This window comes from Anastrepha ludens, chromosome X, assembly GCF_028408465.1.
Source record: "Anastrepha ludens isolate Willacy chromosome X, idAnaLude1.1, whole genome shotgun sequence".
Taxonomy (NCBI): Eukaryota; Metazoa; Arthropoda; class Insecta; order Diptera; family Tephritidae; genus Anastrepha; species Anastrepha ludens.
The window spans coordinates 94,054,452-94,079,388 of record NC_071503.1 but is presented as its reverse complement, the minus strand read 5'-3'; the positions used below and the strand labels follow the sequence as shown (position 1 = coordinate 94,079,388).

The 24,937-nt window shown below is 41.8% G+C and overlaps 1 protein-coding gene across 3 annotated transcripts in view; it reads left to right on the top strand.

Annotated features, from left to right (window-relative positions):
• LOC128869333 (mediator of RNA polymerase II transcription subunit 26) overlaps positions 1-24,937 on the top strand; it is a 90,835-nt gene that overhangs the window by 57,089 nt on the left and 8,809 nt on the right. For 2 of the 3 annotated variants that reach the window (XM_054111865.1, XM_054111866.1), the window contains exons 2-4: positions 4,696-4,900; positions 4,960-6,109; positions 6,168-7,004. In XM_054111865.1, the coding sequence (XP_053967840.1) occupies positions 4,835-4,900; positions 4,960-6,109; positions 6,168-7,004 (2,053 nt within the window). In that variant the 5' untranslated portion in view covers positions 4,696-4,834. The remainder of the gene's footprint in view (positions 1-4,695; positions 4,901-4,959; positions 6,110-6,167; positions 7,005-24,937) is intronic. The other variant, XM_054111867.1, reaches the window with a different exon arrangement.

Genomic DNA, 24,937 nt, shown 5'->3' with positions numbered 1-24,937 from the left:
AGATTCCAGGATCACCCTTCTTAAGGATTGGGCAGAGCACACTTAAATTCCAATGCTGTTGTTCTAGCAGTACCTTAAACTAGCCCTGTCTAGTGTACCGTGTCCCTTAAATTCTAATCGGCAGGCATGCTTTCACCCGACCATATTTTGCATAGGAGCTGATGCATACACCTTACTAGCTCCTCGTCGCCATGTTTGAATAGCTCAGCCAGCAGTTCGTCACATCGTCATGGTCGGGTAGCCGAAGGACAATTTCAAATTCTCTGTGACATGCGCAGCTATCACTATTTAACAGGTTCGAGAAATGTTCCCTCCATTATTTGAGTATGCTCTGGATGTCAGTCCCAGGTCGCCGTCTTTGTTCTTACAGGAAAACGCCCCGGTCTTAAACCTTATGTAAGCCGCCGAACTTTCTGGTCGAATTTTCGGGTGTTGTTCCTATTGACCAGCATCTCAGGCTCCTCGCACTCACGTATTTCGGCCTCTCGTTTCTGCGCCCGATCGTAGCGTGGCTCTATAGGCAGCATCTTTTCTTTCTGCTCGACCATGACATTGCTCGTCGTACCAACTGCTATTTCGGGCTTGCCGGAATCCGATTTCTTCTTCGGCGGCGGTACGTAGAGAACGATAAATGTTGCTCCATTGCTCGTTTGTTTGTTTGTTAACAGTAATAGAAACCCCGCCAGTGTAGGGCATATCATCGGTACCGTCTTCGTCTAGCTCATCTAAAGGTAGGCCCAGGAAACATGTTGTTTCGACAGGTTGGGTCCAGAGGGAGAGGGGTGTTAGGTGAGTCGGTTTTAGAGGGCATGTAAAAAGGTGGTTAGTGTCGTGCGGGGTGCCTTTACATGCCGGACATATGTTTGGTATGTCAGGGTCGATTCTGGATAAGTAGAAGTTTAACCTGCTACAATATCCAGAACGTAATTGTGCCAGTGTTACACGTGTCTCACGAGGAAGCTGAAGCTCTTCGTCTGCTATAGGTGGTGATTGGACTCCGATTACGGCATTCACAGGACGGGAGCTTAAGAAGGTGGTGACGGTCTCCCGGTGAATGTCGTTTATTGACGGTCTAAACACTGTGAGGTCCAATAGATTACGGTCAGTTTTCTCCTGGATTTCGTCGGCGTCGTTTAAGAGGTGTCTCCTGACGTGCCTGGAGGCGGCTCAGGCTCAAGCAGGTGTCTGCAGGGGTGAAACCTGCGTAACATCCAAGCAGGAACTGCTTGCTGAGCAGTTTGTTACGCTCATTTACTCAATTGTGTCTCGTTGTGAAGTTGTTGAACAGGGAACATCAGGAGGCAACCGGTCGCTGTCCGAATGACAGTATTTTGGCATGTCTGTAGCTTTATCCACTGCGTGTTACTAGTTCCAAGTGACCAGAGAGGCGCAGCATAGTTCAGAACCGGCCGACCAATTGCCTTAAATGTCGATAGCAATAGTTCTTTGTCTTTGCCCCAAGTGCTGCCGGCAAGCGATTCGAGGACCTTGTTGCGATTTTGGACTTTAGTGGCAATTGCGGTTGTGTGCGCTGAGAAGGAGAGCAAACTGTCGAAGATTACACCCAAATTTTGGGGTTGTTTACCGTCGGAATTGATATGTTGTCGACTTTTACCTTAAGGGACAGTTTGACCTCCTTCGTCCATGTGGGGCTGGGGCCAGGTGTTTCGTGAAGAGTGGGAGTAGGAGGGCTTCAAGTGTCTTCACTACTGGGGAAAGGAGAGTTATCGGATGATAAGATTTCCTTTGGTTGGCGGGTTTCCTGAGTTTCAGTATTGGGACCACTCTCCCTGCTTTCTACTTGTCAGGGATGATGAGAGTGGCCAAGGACAGATCGAAAACCCCTTTGAGAAATCCTTCTCCCTATGGTCCCAGGTGCTTAAGCATCAGCGCGTTTGGTCCGTCAGGGCCAATGGCTTTTGATGTTTAAGATTTATTGATGGCCCCCTGAACCTCATCACCGAAGAAAGTAAGTGGCGCACTGTCGTTCGTCAGTTTGTGCAGCCTTCTGGTAGCACGACGCTTGGATCTGTCGGCCGGATGATGCGGTATAAAAAGCCGCCTTAAATAGCTCGCGCATCTCTTCGGGTCCGACGAAGTACAACCGTTGAAGGTGATGGCCACCTTGTCGTTGTGCTTCGTCGGGCTCGACAGGTCTTCAAGTGATCAACCCATTTAGTCCGCTTGTGTTGATCTACCAGTTGCCGGACCTCCAAATTGAGGGATCCCTGGGATCGACCTGGCGTAGGTGGTCCCGCTCGTTTGCCAAGCTGGCTGCTTCGGCTGGAAAAGGAACCTTCCAGCTGGAATGAAGCTGGCCGCAGCAGCTGTGAGCACCTTGCGGAATGCGCGTTCGCCTGCGCGCACATCGGTGGGGCTGGGAAGAGCGGCGAAGGTGTCTTCGGTGAATTCCGTGAAGCCAGATGGCCCCGTTAGCTTTTTTAAAGTTAAAATAGGACCGGTGGTTCGAGGAAACAAAGTCGGCAGGTCTCTCAATCGAGACGATAATGGGCAAGTGGTCTGATGCAAACGATAGTATAGGTCGCCACGTTATGTTATATTTCAGACTCGCGCTAGCAATTGTGATGTCAGGCGAGCTGCTGCCATTGCCCACTACCTTAGTGGGGGCGTCGTCGTTCACAGTGCTTAATGTCGAATCGTTTATTTGCTCTGCCAATTGCTGTCCCCTACGATCGTTTGGCAGGCTTGAATGCCAAAGATCGTGATGCGCATTGGAGTCACCTACAACCAATCGGTTTTCACCTCCGATGAGTGCACCTATATCAGGTTTATATCCTGCCGGGCAGCAGGGGGCAGGGGATATATAAACATTAAATATTTCGAGTTAGGAATCGCCTGTCCGGATAGCTCGATCTTGCTCGTGACTCCGTTGCAGTTCAATTGTAGAAGCTTGAAGCTTCTAGGTAAGGGCGTTGTAACTCGGTGGGTGAGGGACGCGTTGGGTTGCCTACGTTGGGCCTGCTGCGCAATCCGCTGTAGTTGATGCGACCTGATGATGGTGGTGGCCGTGCCACGGGGGGGGCGGTTGCGCGTGTATAGCTCTGCAGCAAGGAGCAACGTAGTCAGTTGTCCACTCACGGGTGGTACGCAGGCCGGAACACCTCCGAAAATAGCACCAGCCTGAATTGCATTTGACTGATACCAGATTCCGAGGTATTACGGCCGGACACACGGAACAGACTGTGCGAGGGACCAAGAGCTGCTGGTTTGTCCCCGCACTAGGGTTGGAGCAGGAGTGAAGTGGATAGGTTAAGTCGGAAGAGTTTTGTTGCTCCGATAGGCTCCTTAGCGTGGAGGTGTGGGTTGTGGTGGCGGTTGGTGGCACCGGCGTATCAGGGGGAGTAGTAGCCGTAGAGGTGTCAGACGCTTGCTGGCAGGAGCAACTCGCGCCGCATACCTGGTGGACCACTCCCTATGAGTCTTAAGGCCTAAACAGGTCTTAAGGTGGCTCCACCCGTTGCACTTATTGCACCTAACCGAGGTGGAATTCGGGTGGAGCCGTTTATAGCAGACGCAGCAATAAAATACTTCTCTCCCAGGGTTGGATTCAATTTCAGCCCTGAGGAGAAGCATTTGGAGCAAGGTTGCTGCAAGGAGTTGCTTCTGTGACGTAAGGGGTGGGGTGATATGCTGTTCACTAGACAGGGCTAGTTTACTGGGGCGGCAGCCCTTGGTCGGGAAAAACCCGAGAGTGGCAAATCTTGTGGTTGCAGCTTTTCGGTGTTGAACATTCTTTGCGTAGGTAGATGTACATTTATTGCGTTTGGAGAAAACCACACACCGCACTTCAACCATTTAATTTCCGCTCTACATTTAAACACGGCGGGGGCAGTGTGATTGTATGAGGTTGCATGTCTTATTCAGGCGTCGAAAATTTAGCATTTATCGAAGGAAACATGAATAAAGGGATGTATCTGGATCTGCTAAAAGATAATTTATTACAAATTCCGAATAAAATCGGCATTAGTGATTCGTTTCTACCAAGGTTCCGCCAAGACAATGATCCCAAGCATACGTCTGGTATTGGAAAAACTTGGCTTATTTGGAAATGCGCGCATGTAGAACAGACACCTGGACAGAGTCCAGATCTCAACGTTATTGAGAATTTGTGGTCATTGCTGGAAAATAAAATAAGAAGCCACAATATTTCTAATGCTTCTTATCTGAAACGGGCACTACAGAAAAAATGGGGAAAGGTATTGATATCCCACTAAGTCTTAGCCGTAATCATGAAATCGAAATATTAATGTGTTTATGTTTTTTGAATACTTTTAATGTAGTGCATCAATTAAGCTTTAACCTCAAAACTGTAACTGAATTATTTTAATTTGCCATATCTTTATTATGAAGAAAATTTTTTTGTTATTAAATCAAACATGTTATTTAACAATAAAAAATATATGATTTTTTTCTGTAATGGAAATACCATAAAATATATTTGAGATTTTAATAATTTTTTTTGGCTACATCAAATAAGCTGTGAGTTACTGTATATTTAATCGCTGAGGGTATGTAATATAGTCTATGTGCAGACATCTACAAAAACTGTTTCACCAAAGTTTATGGTATATTCGTGTATTAAGAAATCTAAGCGTATTAACAAACATGCTAGTTAAGTCGTTCCATTTTGACATTGATATAATATATATTTTATTTTCCAACTTTTCTTCACAGTTTTGGCATTAATTGGACTCTATTAAACCAAGCACAGAATATTAAGCTCTCAAATATCGATGTGAAGCAGTCTTATTTTTTTTTATTTAGTTGCGTTACATTTCAATATATTGGATTTTTTTCGTTTTGTTCATTATAAATGAACACCAAGCATATATATGATTTAACTTTTCGTTTATGTCAAGCGCTTGATCAAAATTATGACGTAAGTATTGTTACATAATCAGTTCTATATGCTCGAACTGAAAGTTGATCATCTTATAGGTGGTTAACATGGACGCAGTCATGTCTGTTATTTCTACCTTGGAAGGCACAACGATTACAAAAGAGCAATTGGAGGCCACCCGATTGGCAAAATATATAAACCATTTGAGGCGGCGACTTACTAAAGATAAACACTTAGCCCTCCGTGCTAAGTCTTTACTAAAGAAATGGCGTAAAATGGTTGGAATTCAACAACAACAGCAGCAGATCATTGAGACAGCAACTACCACTTCGTCTGCAGCCTTGCCGTGTATATCAGGTCTTAATACTACCTTATACCAACAACAACGCCTACGATCGCAGTCTATTTCGCCAGCAGCATCATCAATGCATCTTGATACAATGCAGCAACTTTCAAATTCTAACAGTAGTCAAGCTATAATTGCCCCTATTCCCGCTTCTGCCATTGTAGAAAGCATGCCACGTATAACGAATGTGGCATCTGTGTCTTTGGCTTCATTATCTGCAGGAAGTACCAATGTCCATGTACCTATTAACAATAAAAAGTTAGGGGAAATGGAATTAGCAAAAGCTGAATCAACACCGGCTTCAGTGGTACCTACTCATGACAGAAAACAGCTGACAAGTTTTGAGAATGTTCTAAGTGGTTTTGGTGTTACCGAAAACAGCAATATCGGTATAACAAGTGATAAGTTAAACCAACTGGGACAACAACGTTTAGTCCTGCCTGAAACTTTTATAATTGATCAATCATCAAATTCAAACTCGGAAACCAGTTTGATTCTTCCATCGAATAGTGGACCTGCAAAAGATACTCCTATTGTTATTGATATTCAGGATTCAAACTCTGGTTCAAATTTAGTTACATCTTTACCCACCATTTCGATAGTTAGCAATAGAATACCTCCAACTGGATTTAACAAAACAAATCCATTTAAATTAACTAGCAGCCTTGGCATGACGATTTCTCCTTCCCCATCGTCTTCGAAACCAAAAAAACTTAAAAAGGAGAAAAAACGTAAAGATAAAGTTGATCACGGCGAAGCTGAAAATGTCTGTGAATTAAAAAATGCGACTGCCTTATTAGATGATACTTCGTCTAATCATCAACGTCGTAACCATCCTGGAGGAAATGTAGAGAAATTTCCATCTTTCGTCAATGAGGAGAAGTCTCGTTTGGCATATCCAGGTAAATCCAATACATCCTTTCGAAAAACTTTAACTACCTATACGTATCTTTCTTTTAGAAATTCTTTCACTCTTGGATAATAGTTCAATGACCTCTATGTTTCCTCCAGATGGATCTACAATCCTCGCTGATGAACACAAAGTAAATTTATCTACTAGTAGCCACACATCCTTTAATTTATCAACATCTGATTTAACTTTTACTGGAAAATTTAAACAAGGCAATTCTGCACCTCCGGCAGGATATAGTAATGATATAATTGGCTATAATACAAATCGCCCCACTGTTTCTCCAAAAATTGCGATTGTTAATAACTTTTTGCAAACTGTACCGACAGCATTAAAATTTATGCCATTTCGAGACGATGGTTCAAATTCAAATGATAGCAATTCTAATAGTCAAACTTCTCAAATGGATCTCATTGATGTGGTTAGTAGTGACAAAATATTGCGTGCATTTCAGACTCAAAGGAAGCAAGATAACTCGAATTCACAACAGAAGTCAGTTGGGGTAATAAATTCAGGAAATCCGCAAACTTTCTCGTCATCAGTTTTTTCCTCACAAAAATTGCAGCCTTCGAGTAAAATGGAAGCAACAATATTTGCAGGTTCAAATGCTGCTATTGCGCTGGAAAAAAAACTACCGCGAAAGCGTGGTCGTAAAAAAGGTTCAAAAGGTGTCGATTTTGTTATTGCAAAAGAGACCAGTCTCAGTTCTCAAATGCTCATGACATCTCTCGGGAGCGGAAGTAAAAAAGTCAAAACTACAAAAGAGCTCTATGCTGAAATGCAAAATCGTAAATTCGGCATAATGGGGACTTCTTCGCCGACTTTGGCTGGCTGGGCAGCGCCACAAAACCAGCAACAAACGTCTCGTCCAACATCATCTTGTTCAGGTATGTCTTACCAGCAATTGTTAACATTAGTGATTTTGTAAAGGTTAAAATGTGCGACATGGTGTGTTTCCATTTCCAGTATCCAGTCAAAGAAGTTTGACGTTAATATACTTCCAGTTTAATTTTTTGATAAATGATGTTTCTTTCATTTTAATTTCGAATTTGTGGTTAATGCAGTAGTTCATAAGTTTCGTCGTCAATAAATCTGTACTAGATCCAGAAAAACTTCATCCCCTTTGATGGGAAGCTAAAGCAAATATTATTATTATTATTATTTAGTGACTGGTATGAATACCAGTACTAAAATTATGTTTGAGCATTGGCTGCAGAGGCCATCAGCTCTGTGTCGTCTGTGGCTGTCTGGATTATTTGTTATATTGTCATTTCGATAGTTTTAATGAATTTGCTTATTTTTTCGATGTTTGAGTGACTGGGAATGGCGAGGATGTCGCTTATTTGTTCCAATGACCCCGTTTTACCTTTTATTTGCTCCCAAGCACATATCAGCTTAACTTTCTTGCGTATATATTCGAAAGGTTTTAATGGTCACTATCCCAGAAAAACATTGTTAAATTTGGTAGTTTGTATATTAGAGCATGACTCAACTCAATCTATATATAGGGTTTTTCATTAAGAGCGCTTCAACTTTTGAACTTTTTTGAATAAAACACAAACGGTTTGACTTTTTTAACTAATTTTTTTTTTATTATCGAGTTTGAACATATACATTTAAGTATGAAATTCGATTTCTTTTGCATGACCACCGCGTGCACGTTTTACGAAGTCCAATCGTTGAACCCAATTTTCGACCACTCTTTTGCATAAATCGGCCGAAATTCCAGCAATTTCGCGTTCAATATTGGCTCTGAGCTCAAAAGTCGTCGCCGGCTTGTTACTGTAGACCAATGACTTCACATAACTCCAAAACGGGACGGCTTGTTAAATGGACCGTAAAATGGCCGTAATGCTCTTAAAGTAGCAGCAACAGAACGATTATTTTCATAAAAAATTTGCACGATTTGCAATCGTTGCTCAAGTGTGTAGCGTTCCATGATGAAATGTATACTAATGAAGTTTACAAATGACAAGCGAAAAATAAAAAATATAGCGTCGTTCGCCCTCCCTATCGGAAAAAAGTTGAAGCGCACCTATTGAATAACCCTTTATGTCTTGCTAGTGAAATTGAACTAGTCAAAAGAAAATTCATCAGATTACTTTTCAACCTTTTCAATTCCCTGATCAGTTACTCGTATGCTTGTAGGACAAGTAAAGAATCGCTGATGTTAATATTTTATCTGATTTGGGATATATTGATTGTCTTGCTTTACTTGAGCAGATATGATTCAGTGTTACACATAAAGTCTTGGGTTTTCAAACGCTTATATATCAACGTCTTTAATACAAACTATATTTCATTAGCTCTTATATAATTTATTAACCTCTCGAAGATGTTTTGTCTTTATGTCAATCTGAGTTCAATGTTTTTACTATTAGTATTTATAAATGATTGATCTTTATTTAAATACGAAATCTAGTCTGTAAGAGTTAAAATTCACTCATAATAAACTTGGATTAAAAAGCAGTTCCTCGACCAAGATAAACTTTAGCTAATTTCGTTCCCCCTACGGTCGGTTTTATGTTACCGGAATTAGTACTGTCTATTCAGCAATATTCCCTAACAAGTTCTACGTGCTGTTGGGTAATGTCTCATGCTTTTACGACAACAACAACAACTATGTTTAGTGGAATGTATCTCACCTCTCATCTTTTTTTTTTGTTGTTTTAACAGTAATAGAAGCCCAGTCATTGTAGGGTGTATCGCCGGTCGTCTTCGTCTGGCTCCTCTAAAGGTAAGCCCAGGAAACATGCTGTTTCGACTGGTTGGGTCCAGAGGGAGAGGGGTGTTACATGAGTAGGTTTTAAAGGGCATGTGAAAAGTTGATTAGTGTTGCTGTTTTTGTAGCAGCAACTTTGCCCTGTCAGTGTAGTGTAATAACCGGTCGTCTTCGTCTAGCTCATCTAACGGTAGGCCCAGGAAACTAGCTGTTTCGACAGGTTGGGTCCAGTGGGAGAGGAGTGTTAGATTAGTGGGTTTGATGGGGCATGTGAAAAGGTGGTTCGTGTCGTGCGTCGGAGTCGATTCTGGATAAGTTGGAGTTTAACCTGCTACAATATCCAGAACGTAATTGTGCCAAGGTTACGCGGCACTCTCGGGGAAGGTGGAGCTCTTCGTCTGCGATTGGTGGTGGTTGGACCCCGATAACGGCATTCGGTTGTAGGGAGCATAACAAGGTGGTAATGGTCTCCCGATGAATGTCGTTGATTGTCTGTTTGTACACTGTCCGATCCAGTAGCTGTCTGTCTGTTTTGTCTTGGATATCGTCCGCGTAATTGAGGAAATGCCTCCTGATGTGCGTAGGAGATGGCTCAGGCTCAAGCAGGTATCTGCACGGGGGAGGCCTGCGGTAACACCCCAATCGGAGACATCCTGTCGCGGTCCTTATTGCAGTGTTTTGGCAGATCTGCAGCTTCGTCCACTGCGAATCACTGGTTCCAGGCGACCAGACAGGCGCAACATAGTTTAGAACCGATCGGCCTATTGCTTTGAAAGTCGACAGCAACATTTTCTTATCTTTGCCCCAAGTGCTGCCGGCAAGCGACTTGAGAACCTTGTTCCGATTCTATACTTTAGTTGCAATAGCGGTTTTATGCGCTGAGAAGGAGAGCAAGCTGTCAAAGGTAACACACAAGATTCTGCGGTTGTTTACCGTCGGAATTGGTGTGCCATTGACTTTCACCTTAAGTTGCAGTTTGACTTCCTTTGTCCAGGTGGTGAAGCGGGTCGCTGTGGATTTAGTGGGGGAAAGTTGTAAGTTCTCCTTGCAGGGAAGAAGCTAGAAAGACAGGCGAGGTAGTCGTTTACCTTGGAGCACAGGCCATCGATGTCATTGCCCGACGCCATTATCGTGCAGTCGTCGGTGTAGGATACCAGTGAGACTCCCTCTGGTGGCTGGGAGGGTTTCGAGATGTAGAATTTGAACAGCTAGGGTGAAAGGACACCACCTTTCGGAACTCCTTGCTTTATTTTCATTTGTTTGGATGTTGGGTCTCGAAATATCACCGACGAATGGCGACCACTCAGGTAGTTTGCGGTCCACCTCTTCAGCCCTGGCAGGAGTGTCGACTGTAAAATGTCATCTAGTAGCGTGGCGTGGCTGACTGTCCAGGACAGTCCTCTCGCAGGGGCGGTTTTAGTTAAGACCGCGGTTTACCTGGGTGTTAATGACGGTGAGTGCCGTGGTGGTGCTATGCTGGTGTGAGGCTGGGGTCAATTGTTTCGTAAAGAGTGGGAGTAGAAGGGCTTCAAGAGTCTTCACTACTGGGGAAAGGAGAGTTATCGGACGATAGGACTCCCCTTGGTTGGCGGGTTTGCCAAGGCTTCAGTAGTGGGACCACTCTCCCTAATTTCCACTTATCAGGAATGATGAGAGTGGCCATAGACAAATTGAAGACCTTGGTGGGGTATTCTACTCTATTAATGGGCAAGTGGTCTGATGCAAGCGATAGCATAGGTCGCCAGGTTATGCTAAATATCAGATCTGCGCTGCAAGTGTGATGTCAGGCGAGCTGCTGCAATTGCCCACTACCCTAGTGGGGGCGTCGTCGCTTACAGTTCTGGATGTCGAATCGTCTATCTGCTTTGCCAATAGATGTCCCCTACGATCATTTGGTATTCTTTAATGTCAAATATCACGATGCGCATTAAAGTCACCTACTACCAATCGGCTTTCACCCCTGATAAGCGCACCTATATCAGGGTGATATCCTGGAGGGTAGCAGGTGGCGGGGGGTATGTAAATATTGTAAATTTAGAGCTCAGCATCGTGTGATCAGACGTAATATATATTCCATGACACTCTAAGTTGCGGTCCCTGAGGTTGATGTCTTCATCGATGAAACCATATTGCACAGTAGTGTTGTGGACTATAAACGCTAGGTCACCACTATTATCTCGTTCGCGATCTTTTCGATGCACGTTATAGTCCTCTCCGGAAATCAGGGGGGAACTACCGTGTGCGACTCATAAAATCGATTATCTCGTCAATCTTGCTAGAGAGTCCATTGCAATTCAGTGGTAGGAACATAAAACTTTTTGGGATGAGAGTCATGATTTGGGTGGCTGTCTATAGTGGCCGTGCTGTGTCTTTTACTGCTGTTGTGGCCTAATGGTGGCAGTCGGCCGCGCTACACTGGGGGGGTTGCGCTTGCAGAGCTCTACAGCCAGGCGAGTCAGTAGGTAGTCTTCGACTACACTGACAGGATCCCTTTGGGCCTCTTTACTACCTTCCTAAGCTCCCAACTGCGAATTTCGTTATCGGAATCTAATGACTACCCATTGCGCACGAAGAGCTTCAGCTGCCTCATTAGATCCGCGTATCTCTGGCTCAGTAGTGATCTGAATAATGTAGTAGGTTAAACTTCTACTTATGCAGAATAGACCCCGACGTACTCAATGTATGTCCGCAATGTGAAGGCACACCGCACGACAGTAACTACGTATTCACATGCAACAGTTTACAGACAGCCCTTAGCCGGTATGCATCGGGAGACTCTTATCACCTTTAAAAATTTCGCCTCTAGAATGCCGTCACCGGAATCAAACCACCACCCTTCATATACGAAGAGTTTCAACTTCATTCCCATGGCAGCCAGTTCTAAGTTACCGGAATGACTCGGGTTTTTCCGATCAAAGGTTGCCGCCCCAGTAAACTAGCCCTGTCTAGTGTACAATACCACACCCCATATCTATCGTCACAGGAGCAATCCTGCGCAATCCTCTAAATACTTCTGTTCAGGGCTGTTATTGAACCCAACCCTAGACCAGCACTATTCTATTGCTGCATATTCCACAAATGGCTCCACCCGAACTCCACCTTGGTAAGGTGCAATAAGTGCAACGGGTGGTGCCATCTCAAGAACTTCTCGGGCCTTAATACACATAAGGAGTGGTCCACATGGTATGTGGCCACGTGGTGCTTTCGCCATCAGTCTGTCCCTGCCTCAACGGCTTCATCGTCGAATGTGCCGGGATTTCAAACTGCCACCACTAATCAAACCTCAACGGCAAGGAGCCCACCGGTGCAACACAGCTCCCTCTTTGACCCACAACCCTCCTGCTCCAATCCCAGTGCGGGGACAAACCAGCAGTTTTGTGTGTCAGACCAGGGTTCCTCGGAACTTGACATCCGTCAAGTATAATTCCTACAATTGCCACTTGACTTCGTTGCCCCCTGCTGCAGAGCTCTGCACCCGCCACTACCCCCTGTGGCTCGACCGCCCGACATCATCAGTCCGCAACGGACATAGTCGACTTCATGAGCACAAATGCACACTAGCTCCTCCCTGATTACCAGGGATGGCCATAACGTGCACAGAAAGCATCGCTAACGAGACAAGGGTGGAGGCCTAGCGTTTATAGTATCACACAGTGCAGAATCGTCTTATCGATATAGGTATCGACCGCAGGGATAGCACATTAGAATCTGAAGGTATAGCTGTCCGGTCAGGTGATGCCGAGCTCGAAATATTCAATGTTTATATACCCCTTGCCAGCTGCTGAGTGGCAGGATATCACCCTAATATAGGTGCGCTCATCAGAGCCGAAAACCGATTGGTTGTAGGTGACTTCAATGCGCATCACGATCTTTGGCATTCAAGCCTTCCAAACGATCGTGGGGGACAACAATTGGCAGACCAAATAGACTATTCGACATTAAGCACTGTGAACGACATTAAGCACCATGGTCGTGGGCAATTTCAGCAGCTCGCCTGATCTTACAATAGCTAGCGCGGGTCTGATAAATAGCATAACGTGGCGACCTATGCTATCGCTTGCATCAGACTACTTGCCCATTATCGTCTCGATCGAGAGAGCTACCTTCAACGGTTGCACTTCGTCGGATCCGAAGAGATGCGTTAGCGACTTTAGCCGACTTTTTATACTGCGTCCTCCGGCCGACAGATCCAAGCGTCCTGCTACCAGAAGGCTGCACAAACTGACGAACGACAGTGCGCTACTTACTTTCTCCGGTGATGAGGTTCAGGGGCCATCAATAAATCTAAAACATCAAAAGCCATTGGCCCTGACGTACCAAACGCGCTGACGCTTAAGCACCTGGGACCATTGGGAGTAGGATTTCTCACAAGGGTCTTCAATCTGTCCTTCGCCACTCTCATCATCCCTGACAAGTGGAAAGCAGGGAGAGTGGTCCCACTACTGAAACCTGGGAAACCCGCCAACCACGGGGAATCTTATCATCCGATAACTCTCCTTTCCCCAGTAGTGAAGACACTTGAAGCCCTCCTACTCCCACTCTTCACGAAACACCTAGCCCCAGTCCCACATCAGTACGGCTTCCGACGAGTGCATAGCACCACCACTGCACTCACCGCCATAAACGCCCAAATATACCGCGGGCTTAACCAAAACCGCCCCTGCGAGAGGACTGTCCTAATAGCGTTGGACCTGAAGAAGGCTTTCGACACAGTCAGCCATTCCTCGCTACTAGATGATATTTATCAGTCGACACTCCCGCCAGGGCTGAAGAGGTGGTCCGCAAACTACCTGAGCGGTCGTCACTCATCAGTGATTTTTCGAGATCAAACATAAAAGCAGAAGAAGATCAAGCAAGGTGTACCGTAGGGTGGTGTCCTTTCTCCCTTGCTGATCAACTTCTAGATCTCGAAGCTCCCCCAACCACCAGTGGCAGTCTCCCTGGTCTCATACACTGACAACTGTACGATAATGGCGTCGGGCAATGAGATTGATGGCCTGTATTCCAAAGTGAACAACTACCTCACCGACCTTTCTCGCTTTTTTCACTGCGAGGAATCTCCAACTGTCCCTTTAGGTAAAAGTCGACGACACATCAATTCCGACGGTAAACAACCCGAAAATCTTGCGTGTAAGCTTTGACAGTTTGCTCTCCTTCTCAGCGCACACAACCGCAATTGCCACTAAAGTCCAAAACCGCAACAAGGTCCTCAAATTGCTTGCCGGCAGCACTTGGGGCAAAGACAAAGAACTATTGCTATCGACATTTAAGGCAATTGGTCGGCCGGTTCTATACTATGCAGCGCCTGTCTGGTCGCCAGGATCTGCACCCAACCCGTCGAAACAGCATGTTTCCAGGGCCTACCTGTAGATGAGCTAGACGAAGATGACCGGTGATATTCCCTACACTGGCGGGGCTTTTATTACTGTTAACAAACAAACAAATGACGCCCCCACTAGGGTAGTGGGCAATTTCACCAGCTCGCCTGACATAAAAATTGCTACCGCTTGACTGATAAATAGCACAACCTGGCGGCCTATGCTATCGTTTGCATCAGACGATCGAGATACCTGCCGACGTTGTTTCCGCGGATCACCGGTCATATATTAACTTTAACAACGCTTATTTTACCGGCTTAGTGGAATTTAACGAGGCACCGTCGCCGCTCTCGCCATCCCCACCGATGTGCGCATAGGGTAAAGCGCATTCCGCAAAGTGCTCACAGCTGTTGCGGCTCGCTTCATACCCGCTGAAAGGATCCGGGGCATACGTCTCGATTTCCCAGCTGAAGCAGCTGTTCTAGCAAACAAGCGTAACCACCCACACCAGAGCGATCCCGCGGATCCTCGCATAAAGGATCTCAATTCGGAGATTCGGCAACTGGTAATCCAACATAAGCGGACAAAATGGCAAGAGCATTTAAAACCCTGTAACTTCACCTCTGGTGTGAATAGGTTCTGGTCCGCCGTAAGGTCCCTGTCGAACCCAACGAAGCACAGCGACAAGTTGGATATGTTGTTCTTGTTGTAGCAGCATAAATATTCCCCATATTTGCATACGGGAAATGCTGCTGGGGTGACAGTCCTTGGCCGGATATAAATCCGGGTCGATTCGGTAACGTAGGACCGACTGTTGTAGTTCTTCAACGATTCCACTTCGTCGAACGCAAAGAGTGCCCGAGCTATTTTAGCCGAGCTCGTTCAGCTTGCCTAATGTTTTCCTTGCGGTATGAGGTTTTGCGTTGTCGTGGTGAAACAAAACTTTGCGTCTATTCACTAAAGACGGCCGATTTTCGTTAAGTGCCTCATTCAGGTTTGATAGCTGGTGGGAATAATAATCAGCAGTTGTCGTCTGGTTTGGTTCCACAAGTTCATAATAAACAATACCGGCGATATCCCACCAAATAGACAGGAGAATCTTCTTGGGGTGAAGGCCATCTCTAGGGGTCAGTTCTGGTGTTTAATCTTTATCTAACCATTGGCGTTTCCGAATAGGATTGTTGTAAAGGACCCATTCTTAATCACCAGTAACGATACGGTTCAAAAAACTTTCATTTTCAAGCCGTTGCAGCAGCTGAGCACACTCATTCACTCTCTGCTGAAGGTTGGCGACGGAAAGTCTATCCCGAACCCATTTTCACAGCTTTGAAACCTTTACCAACTGAACCAGGTGCCTTTGTACTGTTCCATGCGATGAATTTAACCTCTGAGCTATCATATCGACTGTCAAATTTGGCTTAGCTTCCACGAATTCGAGCAAGGCGTCGGAGTTAAAGACTCGGGGCTTCCTCCACATCGCAGTTACTAGGAATTTTTAAAACCCCTTTTGGACAGTCCCTGCACTCACGGATTCCTCTCCGTTAACCGTGTTTATTTTTGCAGCAGCAGTTGTTGCATTTTAACCACTTTTATAAAAAAAATACAAAATATGCCTCTTATACGCGTTCGAAGATTCCATTTTATTTTGTATCACCACATGCTTCTATCCGCGATTAAAATCACTTGTTAAATGCATAATGTATCAAAGAAAATATAAATAGTTCCGTTATATTCCGCGAATAATTTTTTGTATGCAAAAATCGTACAAAAGTGAAATTATGGGTAAAATACGCGCGAACTTATGATTGACCTGATATTAATGGTGCCATGTTTCAATGTTTTTTAAAATTTTCCTTGTTCTTCTGTTTAAAGGTTTGATTGTTATTCATTCACAACATATACATATTAAATGCCGTTTTTTGGCATTGTTGTTATCGAAAATTTCCCCAAATCCGCTTAAATTATCGGAATTAATTCTAGTAGTTGATCCGAATTAGTTGCACTTATTTCGAGAGATAATTCCGAATTAAGTCGGTAATCCCGATTAACGCCACCGTCTGTCTATTCTATAAGGCTTGTATAACTAAAAGACAGCAGAATAATTATCCTGATCTAACGCCTCTGCGGTTTTGAAGTTTCAGAAATGTTTCTATAAATATGACATGACGTCTTTTCATATAAAATTTCTGTGCTCTGCTGCCCTAAATATGACAGTTTGTCTATTAAATCTTTTCATATGAAAATATTTGGGAAGGAAAAATGTTTGAAGTGGATTCCGAAACTAATGCACGTATTGTGATTTATTTATTTTTATAACAAAACAAAAAAATCTAATATATATAAAAAGAAGTTACATTTCCTTGGTAATCTTATAACTCAAGAACGGGCTCACCTATCCAAACAAAATTTTTAGGCTTTGTTTGGACTATTCAGTAGATGGTTTGTGTTTTAAAATTTTAAGAATCGGATACCAGGGTCTCGAGAAATAGGCCAAAACGTGAACCCGGGTAACCCTAGGATGTGTTTGTACAATATGGGTAGCAAATGGAAGCTGTTGATGATTCTATAGTATAGAGTATTTTTGATGCCGCTCCGTGACTAGGGTCTCGAGATATCGCCCAAAATGTGGACCTCGATAACTTAAGGATGTGTTCGTACAATATGGGTAGCAAATGGGAGCTGTTGATGATTTCTATAGTATAGAGTATTTTTCATACCGTTCCGTGACTAGGGTCTCGAGATATAATCCAAAACGTGGATCCGGGTAACCCTAGGATGTGTTTGTACAATATGGGTAGCAAATGGAAGCTGCTGATGATTCTATAGTATAGAGTATGTTTGATGCCGCTCCGTGACTAGGGTCTCGAGATATCGCCCAAAATGTGGACCCCGATAACTTAAGGATGTGTTCGTACAATATGGGTAGCAAATGGGAGCTGCTGATGATTTCTATAGTATAGAGTATTTTTCATACCGTTCCGTGACTAGGGTCTCGAGATATAATCCAAAACGTGGACCCGGGTAACCCTAGGATGTGTTTGTACAATATGGGTAGCAAATAGAAGCTGCTGATTCTATAGTATAGAGTATTCTTTATGCCGCTCCGTGACTAGGGTCTCGAGATACCGCCCAAAATGTGGACCCCGATAACTTAAGGATGTGTTCGTACAATATGGGTAGCGAATGGAAGCTGTTGATGATTTCTATAGTATAGAGAATTTTTCATACCGTTCCGTGACTAGGGTCTCGAGATATAATCCAAAACGTGGACCCGGGTAACCCTAGGATGTGTTTGTACAATATGGGTAGCAAATGGAAGCTGCTGATGATTCTATAGTATAGAGTATTTTTAATGCCCCTCCGTAACTAGGGTCTCGAGATATCGCCCAAAATGTGGACCCCGATAACTTAAGGATGTGTTAGTACAATATGGGTAGCAAATGGAAGCTGTTGATGATATCTATAGTATAGAGTATTTTTCATACCGTTCCGTGACTAGGGTCTCGAGATATAATCCAAAACGTGGACCCGGGTAACCCTAGGATGTGTTTGTACAATATGGGTAGCAAATGGAAGCTGCTGATGATTCTATAGTATAGAGTATTTTTAATGCCCCTCCGTAACTAGGGTCTCGAGATATAGACCAAAACGTGGACCTGGATAACCCTAGGATGTGTTTGAACCACATGAGTATCCATTTCGGCAAAAATGTAAAGCAATTATGGATTTAATTGTGAAATTATATGTATTTGGGGAGGTGCGTTGCCATATGTACTCCATCGAATGGCAGAAAAGGGGATTGCCGCACGCACATATACTAATTTTGCTGGTACATAAAATAACTCCGGATCAAATCGATAGCCTTATATCAGCTGAAATTCCTAACCACACTGCTGATCCTGGGTTATTTCAAGTTGTCGTTATACATTACATTTCCTTGGTAATCTTATAACTCAAGAACCGCCAAACCGATTGACACAAAAATTTTAGAGTTCTTTTCTATCTTTAAGGAGGTGGTTTGTGTGAAGTTTGATTGAAATCGGTGCAGCCGTTCCTGAGTTATGATATTTTATGTGAGTAATGGTTTCCTCTCATACGAAATGCCTGTATGGGAAAAACAATAACAAATACACAGCCGTTTATGAGCGTTTCTGTTGTACTGTTGTGGTTGTAAGTGTATTATGTTAATATTAATTTTGGGCGAAGATATAATAAAAACTGGAGCATTCAAGGAACTGGAAAAACATTTTTAACTTTATTTATTTTAGCATAATTTATTTAGCGTAAAAAATTGAAATGGAAATTAAAGAATCAAAGTATAATTACAAGTTTTTATCGGCTCTTTTACCTTACCTGTATATACATAGGTGACCACCACAATCAAATTTTAAAAAAGTACAGAAAAGGCTATTGTGACATCTTTAGAAAGTATGTTGAATGAAAAAAATCAACTAATTCAACTGTTTAAACATTTTACGAGTTCTATAAAGAAAACTTAATATGAAAAATTTCTTGCGATATAAAAAAAACATTTTATGTATGGTGGTGCGAAGCCCACTGGGTGATGCTAGTATAATTATATATTTCAATCGATTTAGAACAAAAAAGCAATTTAAAAACAATATTCGTCACTGTCTCAAAACTCTTTTCACATATCAACAAAATAAAAGATCGAATAAATGTACATGACTATTTTTATGTTAATATTTCGAGTGACTACCTGCAGCGGCGGCCGCCGTAGCCGAATGGATTGGTGCGTGACTACCATTTGGAATTCAGCGAGAACGTAGGTTCAAATCTCGGTGAAACACCAACATGAAGGAAAAGTTTTTATAATAGCTGTCGCCCCACGGAAGGCAATGGCAAAGCTCCGAGTGTATTTCTGCCGTTCGGAGTCGGCTTGAAACTGTAGATCCCTCCATTTAGGGAACAACATCAAGACGCGCACCACAAATAGGAGGAGGAGCTCGGCTATGCACCCAAAAAGGGTATACGCCCCAATTATATATATATGTATATACCTGCAGCATTTACCGCTTGTAATCCCCTGGGCATTGATGCAATTAGTAGTTTTAGTTCATATTTCTGTGAAATCTCTTCCTATTCCTCTTTGATGCATTGTATCAAAGTATTTTTGTTTGAAGGATACCTTTTCATCACTTTCTTTTTGAAATGCGACCATAAATTTTCAATTGGGTTGATATCTGGGCTTTGGACAGGAGTATCTAATAGTTTTGAACAATTATATATTATAATTAAGTTCTGCATATGTATACCTATGTACCTGGATAAGTACACTGCTACAACAACAACCTGCATATGTAGGACTTGTACTTAGAATCATTATTTTGGTATAATTTGAATAACAATTTATTTGGATTTTCTGGATCAGTCAGTCCAAATTTTTGCACACTTTGTTTCCAATTGTTACGTAAAATGTCGAAATAGATTTCTTTTGTTATGTTGACTTTATAAGTAATAATTTTATTTCACCAACATTTTTGATAGCAATTTTATGAAGACACCTCTCGCAACTTGTAAGCTTTTCATTAGCGACGCACTAATCAGTTCTGCAAATCAAAGATGGATTAGCGTTAACACCTGTGAAATTGCTAGGCAAACATGGCCAAGGCTAAATTTACGTCTGTCCAAGAGTATTATAAAACTGAGTAGACTTCAAATCGGGATCCTAGTAGGGGCCCTCACGGGACATTGTCTCATAGGAAATCATGCAAGTAGATTAGGCGTTTACACCCATGATTTCTGTCGTAGCTGCAGAAATGAAGAGGAGTTGGAAACAATTCAACACCTGTTTTGCACATGCCCAGCTCTAGCTAGAAGCAGGATCCGATTTTTAAAATCTTACTTCTTCACGAATTTAGATAATCTATACACTTAAAGCATCAACAACCTTTTACGCTTTGTCAAAAGCTCAGGATGGTTCAATATGGAGAGGGAAATGTAGCCCAGCCTCCGCGGCTCACAACGGACCCATTTCGTGATCTAAGTGGCATCGTTGTCTCTATGTGCGATGCGGCTGCAAAATCTAACCTAACCTAACATTTTTGCTACAAATTCAACCCCATACCATTACACTTAGCTACCAAAATTTCACTGTGGGAATAACGTTCTTGTTTTTTAGGGCTGTTAGCGGCTTTCTCTAAACTTTGTTAGGTTCATCGAAGTTATATTCCATTATTTTTGTCTCATTACAAACAAAAAAAAAACATCCAACGTTAGCATGCGGCAGTAATGATGCAGTAATGCCGGTTTTCGTCAATGCAAAGGCAACGAAAAATATACAAAAATAGTAGTATACCGTTAAGTGTCTGCGAGTTGTGGAAACAATTTCGGGACAAAATGTGACGCATTTAGGTTTTCGCTATTTATGCATATTCAAATAACTATTTTTGTTTACAGGATTAAGTAGATGGCGCTAGCAAAGTGTTCTGTTACAAAAAATATAAAAAAATATTACAAAACAAATCGAATCACTAAAAGAATAATGATATTAAATTGTGAAAAGAGTTATGAGACTAACTATATATTTTCGTGTATTTATTTTTTCATTTACCTGTGTATACTACTGTATTTCTTTACGCATTTTTACGCTTTTTGTGACTAGCATAAAGTAAAGGGTGATTTTTTAAGAGTTATAGGAAAGTTTCTCAAAAAAAAAACACGTAAAATTCAGAAAAATGCATGCAATTTTTATTTAAATCGATAGTACAGTCCATATAATTTAATTTTTGAAGATTATTTCATGCAAATGTTGACCGCGACTGCGGTTCAAGGGGTCTATCCGCTTAGTCCAATTTTGGCATACTCTTTCCAATATTTCGGCCGGTATCTCACATATAAATGATTTAATGTTGTCTTCCAATGCGTTAATGAAGCAGACTTGTCTGAATAGACATGAGCTTTAACATAGCCCCAAAAAAATAATATAAAGGCGTTATATCGCACGATCTGGGTGGCCAATTGACAGATCCCGAACGTGAAATAAAATGTTCACCGAACTCGCCTCTCAACAAGTCGATTGTTACGCGTGCTGTGTGGCATGTGGCACCGTCTTGCTGAAACCACATGTCATGAAAGTCAAGCTCTTGCATTTTGGGCAAAAAAAAGTTGGATATCATTTCACGGTAGCGTTCACCATTCACAGTTACGTTAGGATTCGCAGCATCTTTGAAGAAGTACGGTCCAATGATACCTCCAACCCATAAACCGCACCCAACTGTGACTTTTCTGGATACATTGGTAGCTCTTGTAATTCTTCTGGCTGATCTTCACTCCAAAATCGACAATTCTACTTATTTTCGTACCCATTGATCCAAAAATGAGCTTCGTCGCTGAACACAATTCTTCGATAAAAAAGTGGATTTTCGGCCAACTTTCCAAGAGCCCATTCACCAAAAATTCTGCGTTGCGGTAGGTCGTTCGGCTTCAATTCTTGCACCAGCTGTATTTTGAAAGGCTTCACACCTAAAACCTTTCGCAAAATGTTCTGCGTTGTTGAGTAACAGAGGCCCAATTGCTGCGAACGGCGACGAATCGATAATCGATGGCCATCATTAACACTGGCCGATACAGCTACACTATTTTCTTCAGTTCCCACTCTACGTAAGCGTGTTGGTGGTTCAATGTCCAATAATGTAAATTTGGTTCTAAATTTAGTCACAATAGCTCGAATAGCCGATTCAGTGGGTCGATTAAACTGACCATAAAATGGAAAAAGCGCGCGATAAACTTTCTTAACAGAACACGCATTTTTATAATAAAATTCAATGATTTGCAAGCGTTGTTCGTTTGTAAGACGATTCAAACGGAAGATGTTTGACAGTGAAACAAAACACGAAAATTGCGTCAATTGTTTAAGGGGGGAAGCTGGTCTAGAGCGCAAAAAATGGGCATATTTTATGAATTTATTTTGACTCAACAAAGGAATCAATCGAAAATCTGTGAAATAGGTTTAATATATTAATATAGCTTTCATGGTACAAATACAAAATTTTTCGTCTGAATTAATTTCAAAATGGCCGCTGTCCAGCAGTTCTCCTAAGGCGCCTTTTTTTCTAGTGGGTCCATTGCCGAAGACGTAAACTCCTTAATTTTTGTCCTGGAGCAAAAAATAAAATTTTTTTAGTTTCTATATAACAACAGAAAGAGACGTACGTAGGATTTTTTCGATATTTTGTTTTTTCGCGAAATGGTGCACGTTTGAACAAAAAGTTAAAATTTTCACTATAAAGAACGACATAAAATTGTTGATTAAAAAAAAAAACTATGTAATATAAATAAAAAATTCTACGTACGTCTCCGGAGAAAGGTATTTCGAATGTATTGTTAAAATTTCGTAAGAATCGGTAAAGATTTGTTCGAGTTATGTCTTCGGCCAGTTTAAAAAAAGTGATTTCGAGAAAAACGCGTTTAAAGTTGTAAGTAGCGTTCGGGGCATACCTGCGAGGCACTGCCGTCGAATGAAAAATTTGGGCATTTAGACATTTTTGCTGGCATCCCTCATTTGGTATATTATTTCTAAGACCCTAAAGCACCTTTTAAGACAAAAAAAAATTTTTCGATTTTTTCAAAATTCTAGACCAGCTTCCCCCCTTAAACCAACTGTTTAAAAAGATAATAGCTAAAAAATCACCCGTTATATGCGTACTTCAATTAGTGATGAACAGAGAAGAGAAAAATAATGCTCAAATGCAACTCCGTAACAAACTCAGTAGAACTACCCAACACAGAACAGAGTAAATACATTTCGTGTTCGCCGAACAAATATCCGCCAGCGTAACCACGGCCTTACTTGTCTTTTTTTATATAATTTGAATATATGTATCATATTTTGTATATACAGTGGCCCCACAATTTATTCGTACACCCCGCGTAGTACATAAAAATTTTCGCTATGCACAAACTGCTTGCGGTAATAATATATTTATTTTGAGTCATTGTAAGAATGTTACATTCCTAATAAATTGCCGCAAACAAAACTCTCGTTATTTCAACTCACACTGAAGAGTTCCAAGGAAAGCAGGAGGCAGACGTAGCAAAATGCTGCAAAACATTTATTCGTACAGCTCATAATATCGTTGCTGCAAAAGTACAGTAAAAATCGTTTGTGTTTTCACTAATATTGCTGAAAACAAAATAATATAGGTTTTGTTTTAGTTTTTCTCGCTGATTCAGTTTCAGTTGCGCGTAATATCTCGATTGTAAGGGGACCAGTGCGGATTTACCATTACAAATGCGTAAAATTGTTATTAAATTGTACATACTTGTGAAACAAGTCTCTGTGCGAAATCGGCAAAACAATTGGCAAATCGCATCCTACAGTGCACAAAGTGTTATTATTGCTAATAACGTTCTTATTGGTCAATTGGAAGCTAATCACCACCAAGTCTGAAGGCGAGAAATATTGATTCCATGTGAGGAACGCAACAAAGTAGCATCAGTCGCACAAAATCCAAAAATAACCTCCACGATACTATGCCGAAATATTCAAGAGTCTTTGCATAAAAAAATAAGCCCTAATTGTCTGCATAACGCTGGTTATCATAGCAGAGTGGCACGCCGCTAGCTCTACTTTTCAGATAATAACAGAAAGAAGAAATTGGAGTTCGCTAAACGCTATATAAATGAGCCAGATTCTTTTTGGGAAGACGTCATAATCAGTGATGAATCGAAATTTAATGTTTTCGGATCAAATGGCCCTTCAAAAGTTTGGCTAAAAGAAAATACAGAACTGAATGAAAAAAATTAAACATGGAGGAGGAAATGCAATGCTTTGGTGGTGCATAGCTGCATCTGGAGTAGGAGAAATGTTAAACTTGGATTGGATGGTAAAAATATAATAAAGGGTTCTTGTTTCAACAAGACAATGACCCAAAACACTCATCTCGTGCAAGAATTGCTTATTTACTTACCACTGTAAGCAGCTTAAAACTCTAACTCAATCACCATATCAGAACCCAATTGAGCATGTCTGGGAGCTTTTGGAAAGTAGAAACAGAAATCACAAAATAACATCAAAGGCGTCATTGAAGACAGCTTTAAGTGTTGTGGGTGGTGGAAAATTGCAGCTAATAAAACAGTCGGTTCTACGTTACCGAAACGACCCGGATTTATATCCGGCCAAGGACTGTCACTCCAGCAGCATTCACCGTATGTACATAAGTATGGGGAATGTTTATGCTGCTACAACAACAACAACAACAGCTTTAAGTGTTGTGGGTGGTGGAAAATTGCAGCTAATAAAACCAAGGTATTGATAAAAAGTATGTATCGACGTTTGGAAGCAGTTATTAAAGCTAAAGGCGCCCCAACAAAGTACTGAATACTCGTTTTTTCAAAAAATTTTATAATAAGATTTTCTTTGCATGGCTATGTACGAACAATATTTTTGCAAAAAATGGTGCCTTATTTCATTACTACCTTAAGTTCCTTAATTCCAGATATTAATTTGGAAGTTTTTGTTCCTTAAATATTGAATAAGAATGTTATTTTTGACGAATATTTTAAAATTTTATTCTTTTATATAAATCGTGCTAAGTATCAGGTGTATCTGTTTATAAACTGTGAGTGTACAAATAAATTGTGTGACCCCTGTATGTACTTTTTTTCAATTGGTTTACAAATTATGTGAACACTGATTAACACTCTTTGTGTATAGAATGAATTTATTTTTGTTATTTACTTAATTAGTTTAATTAGTTGTAACTGGTCGATAAGAATTCATTTCTTTAGGGCGTAAATAAACAAAGCACCTCGTTGT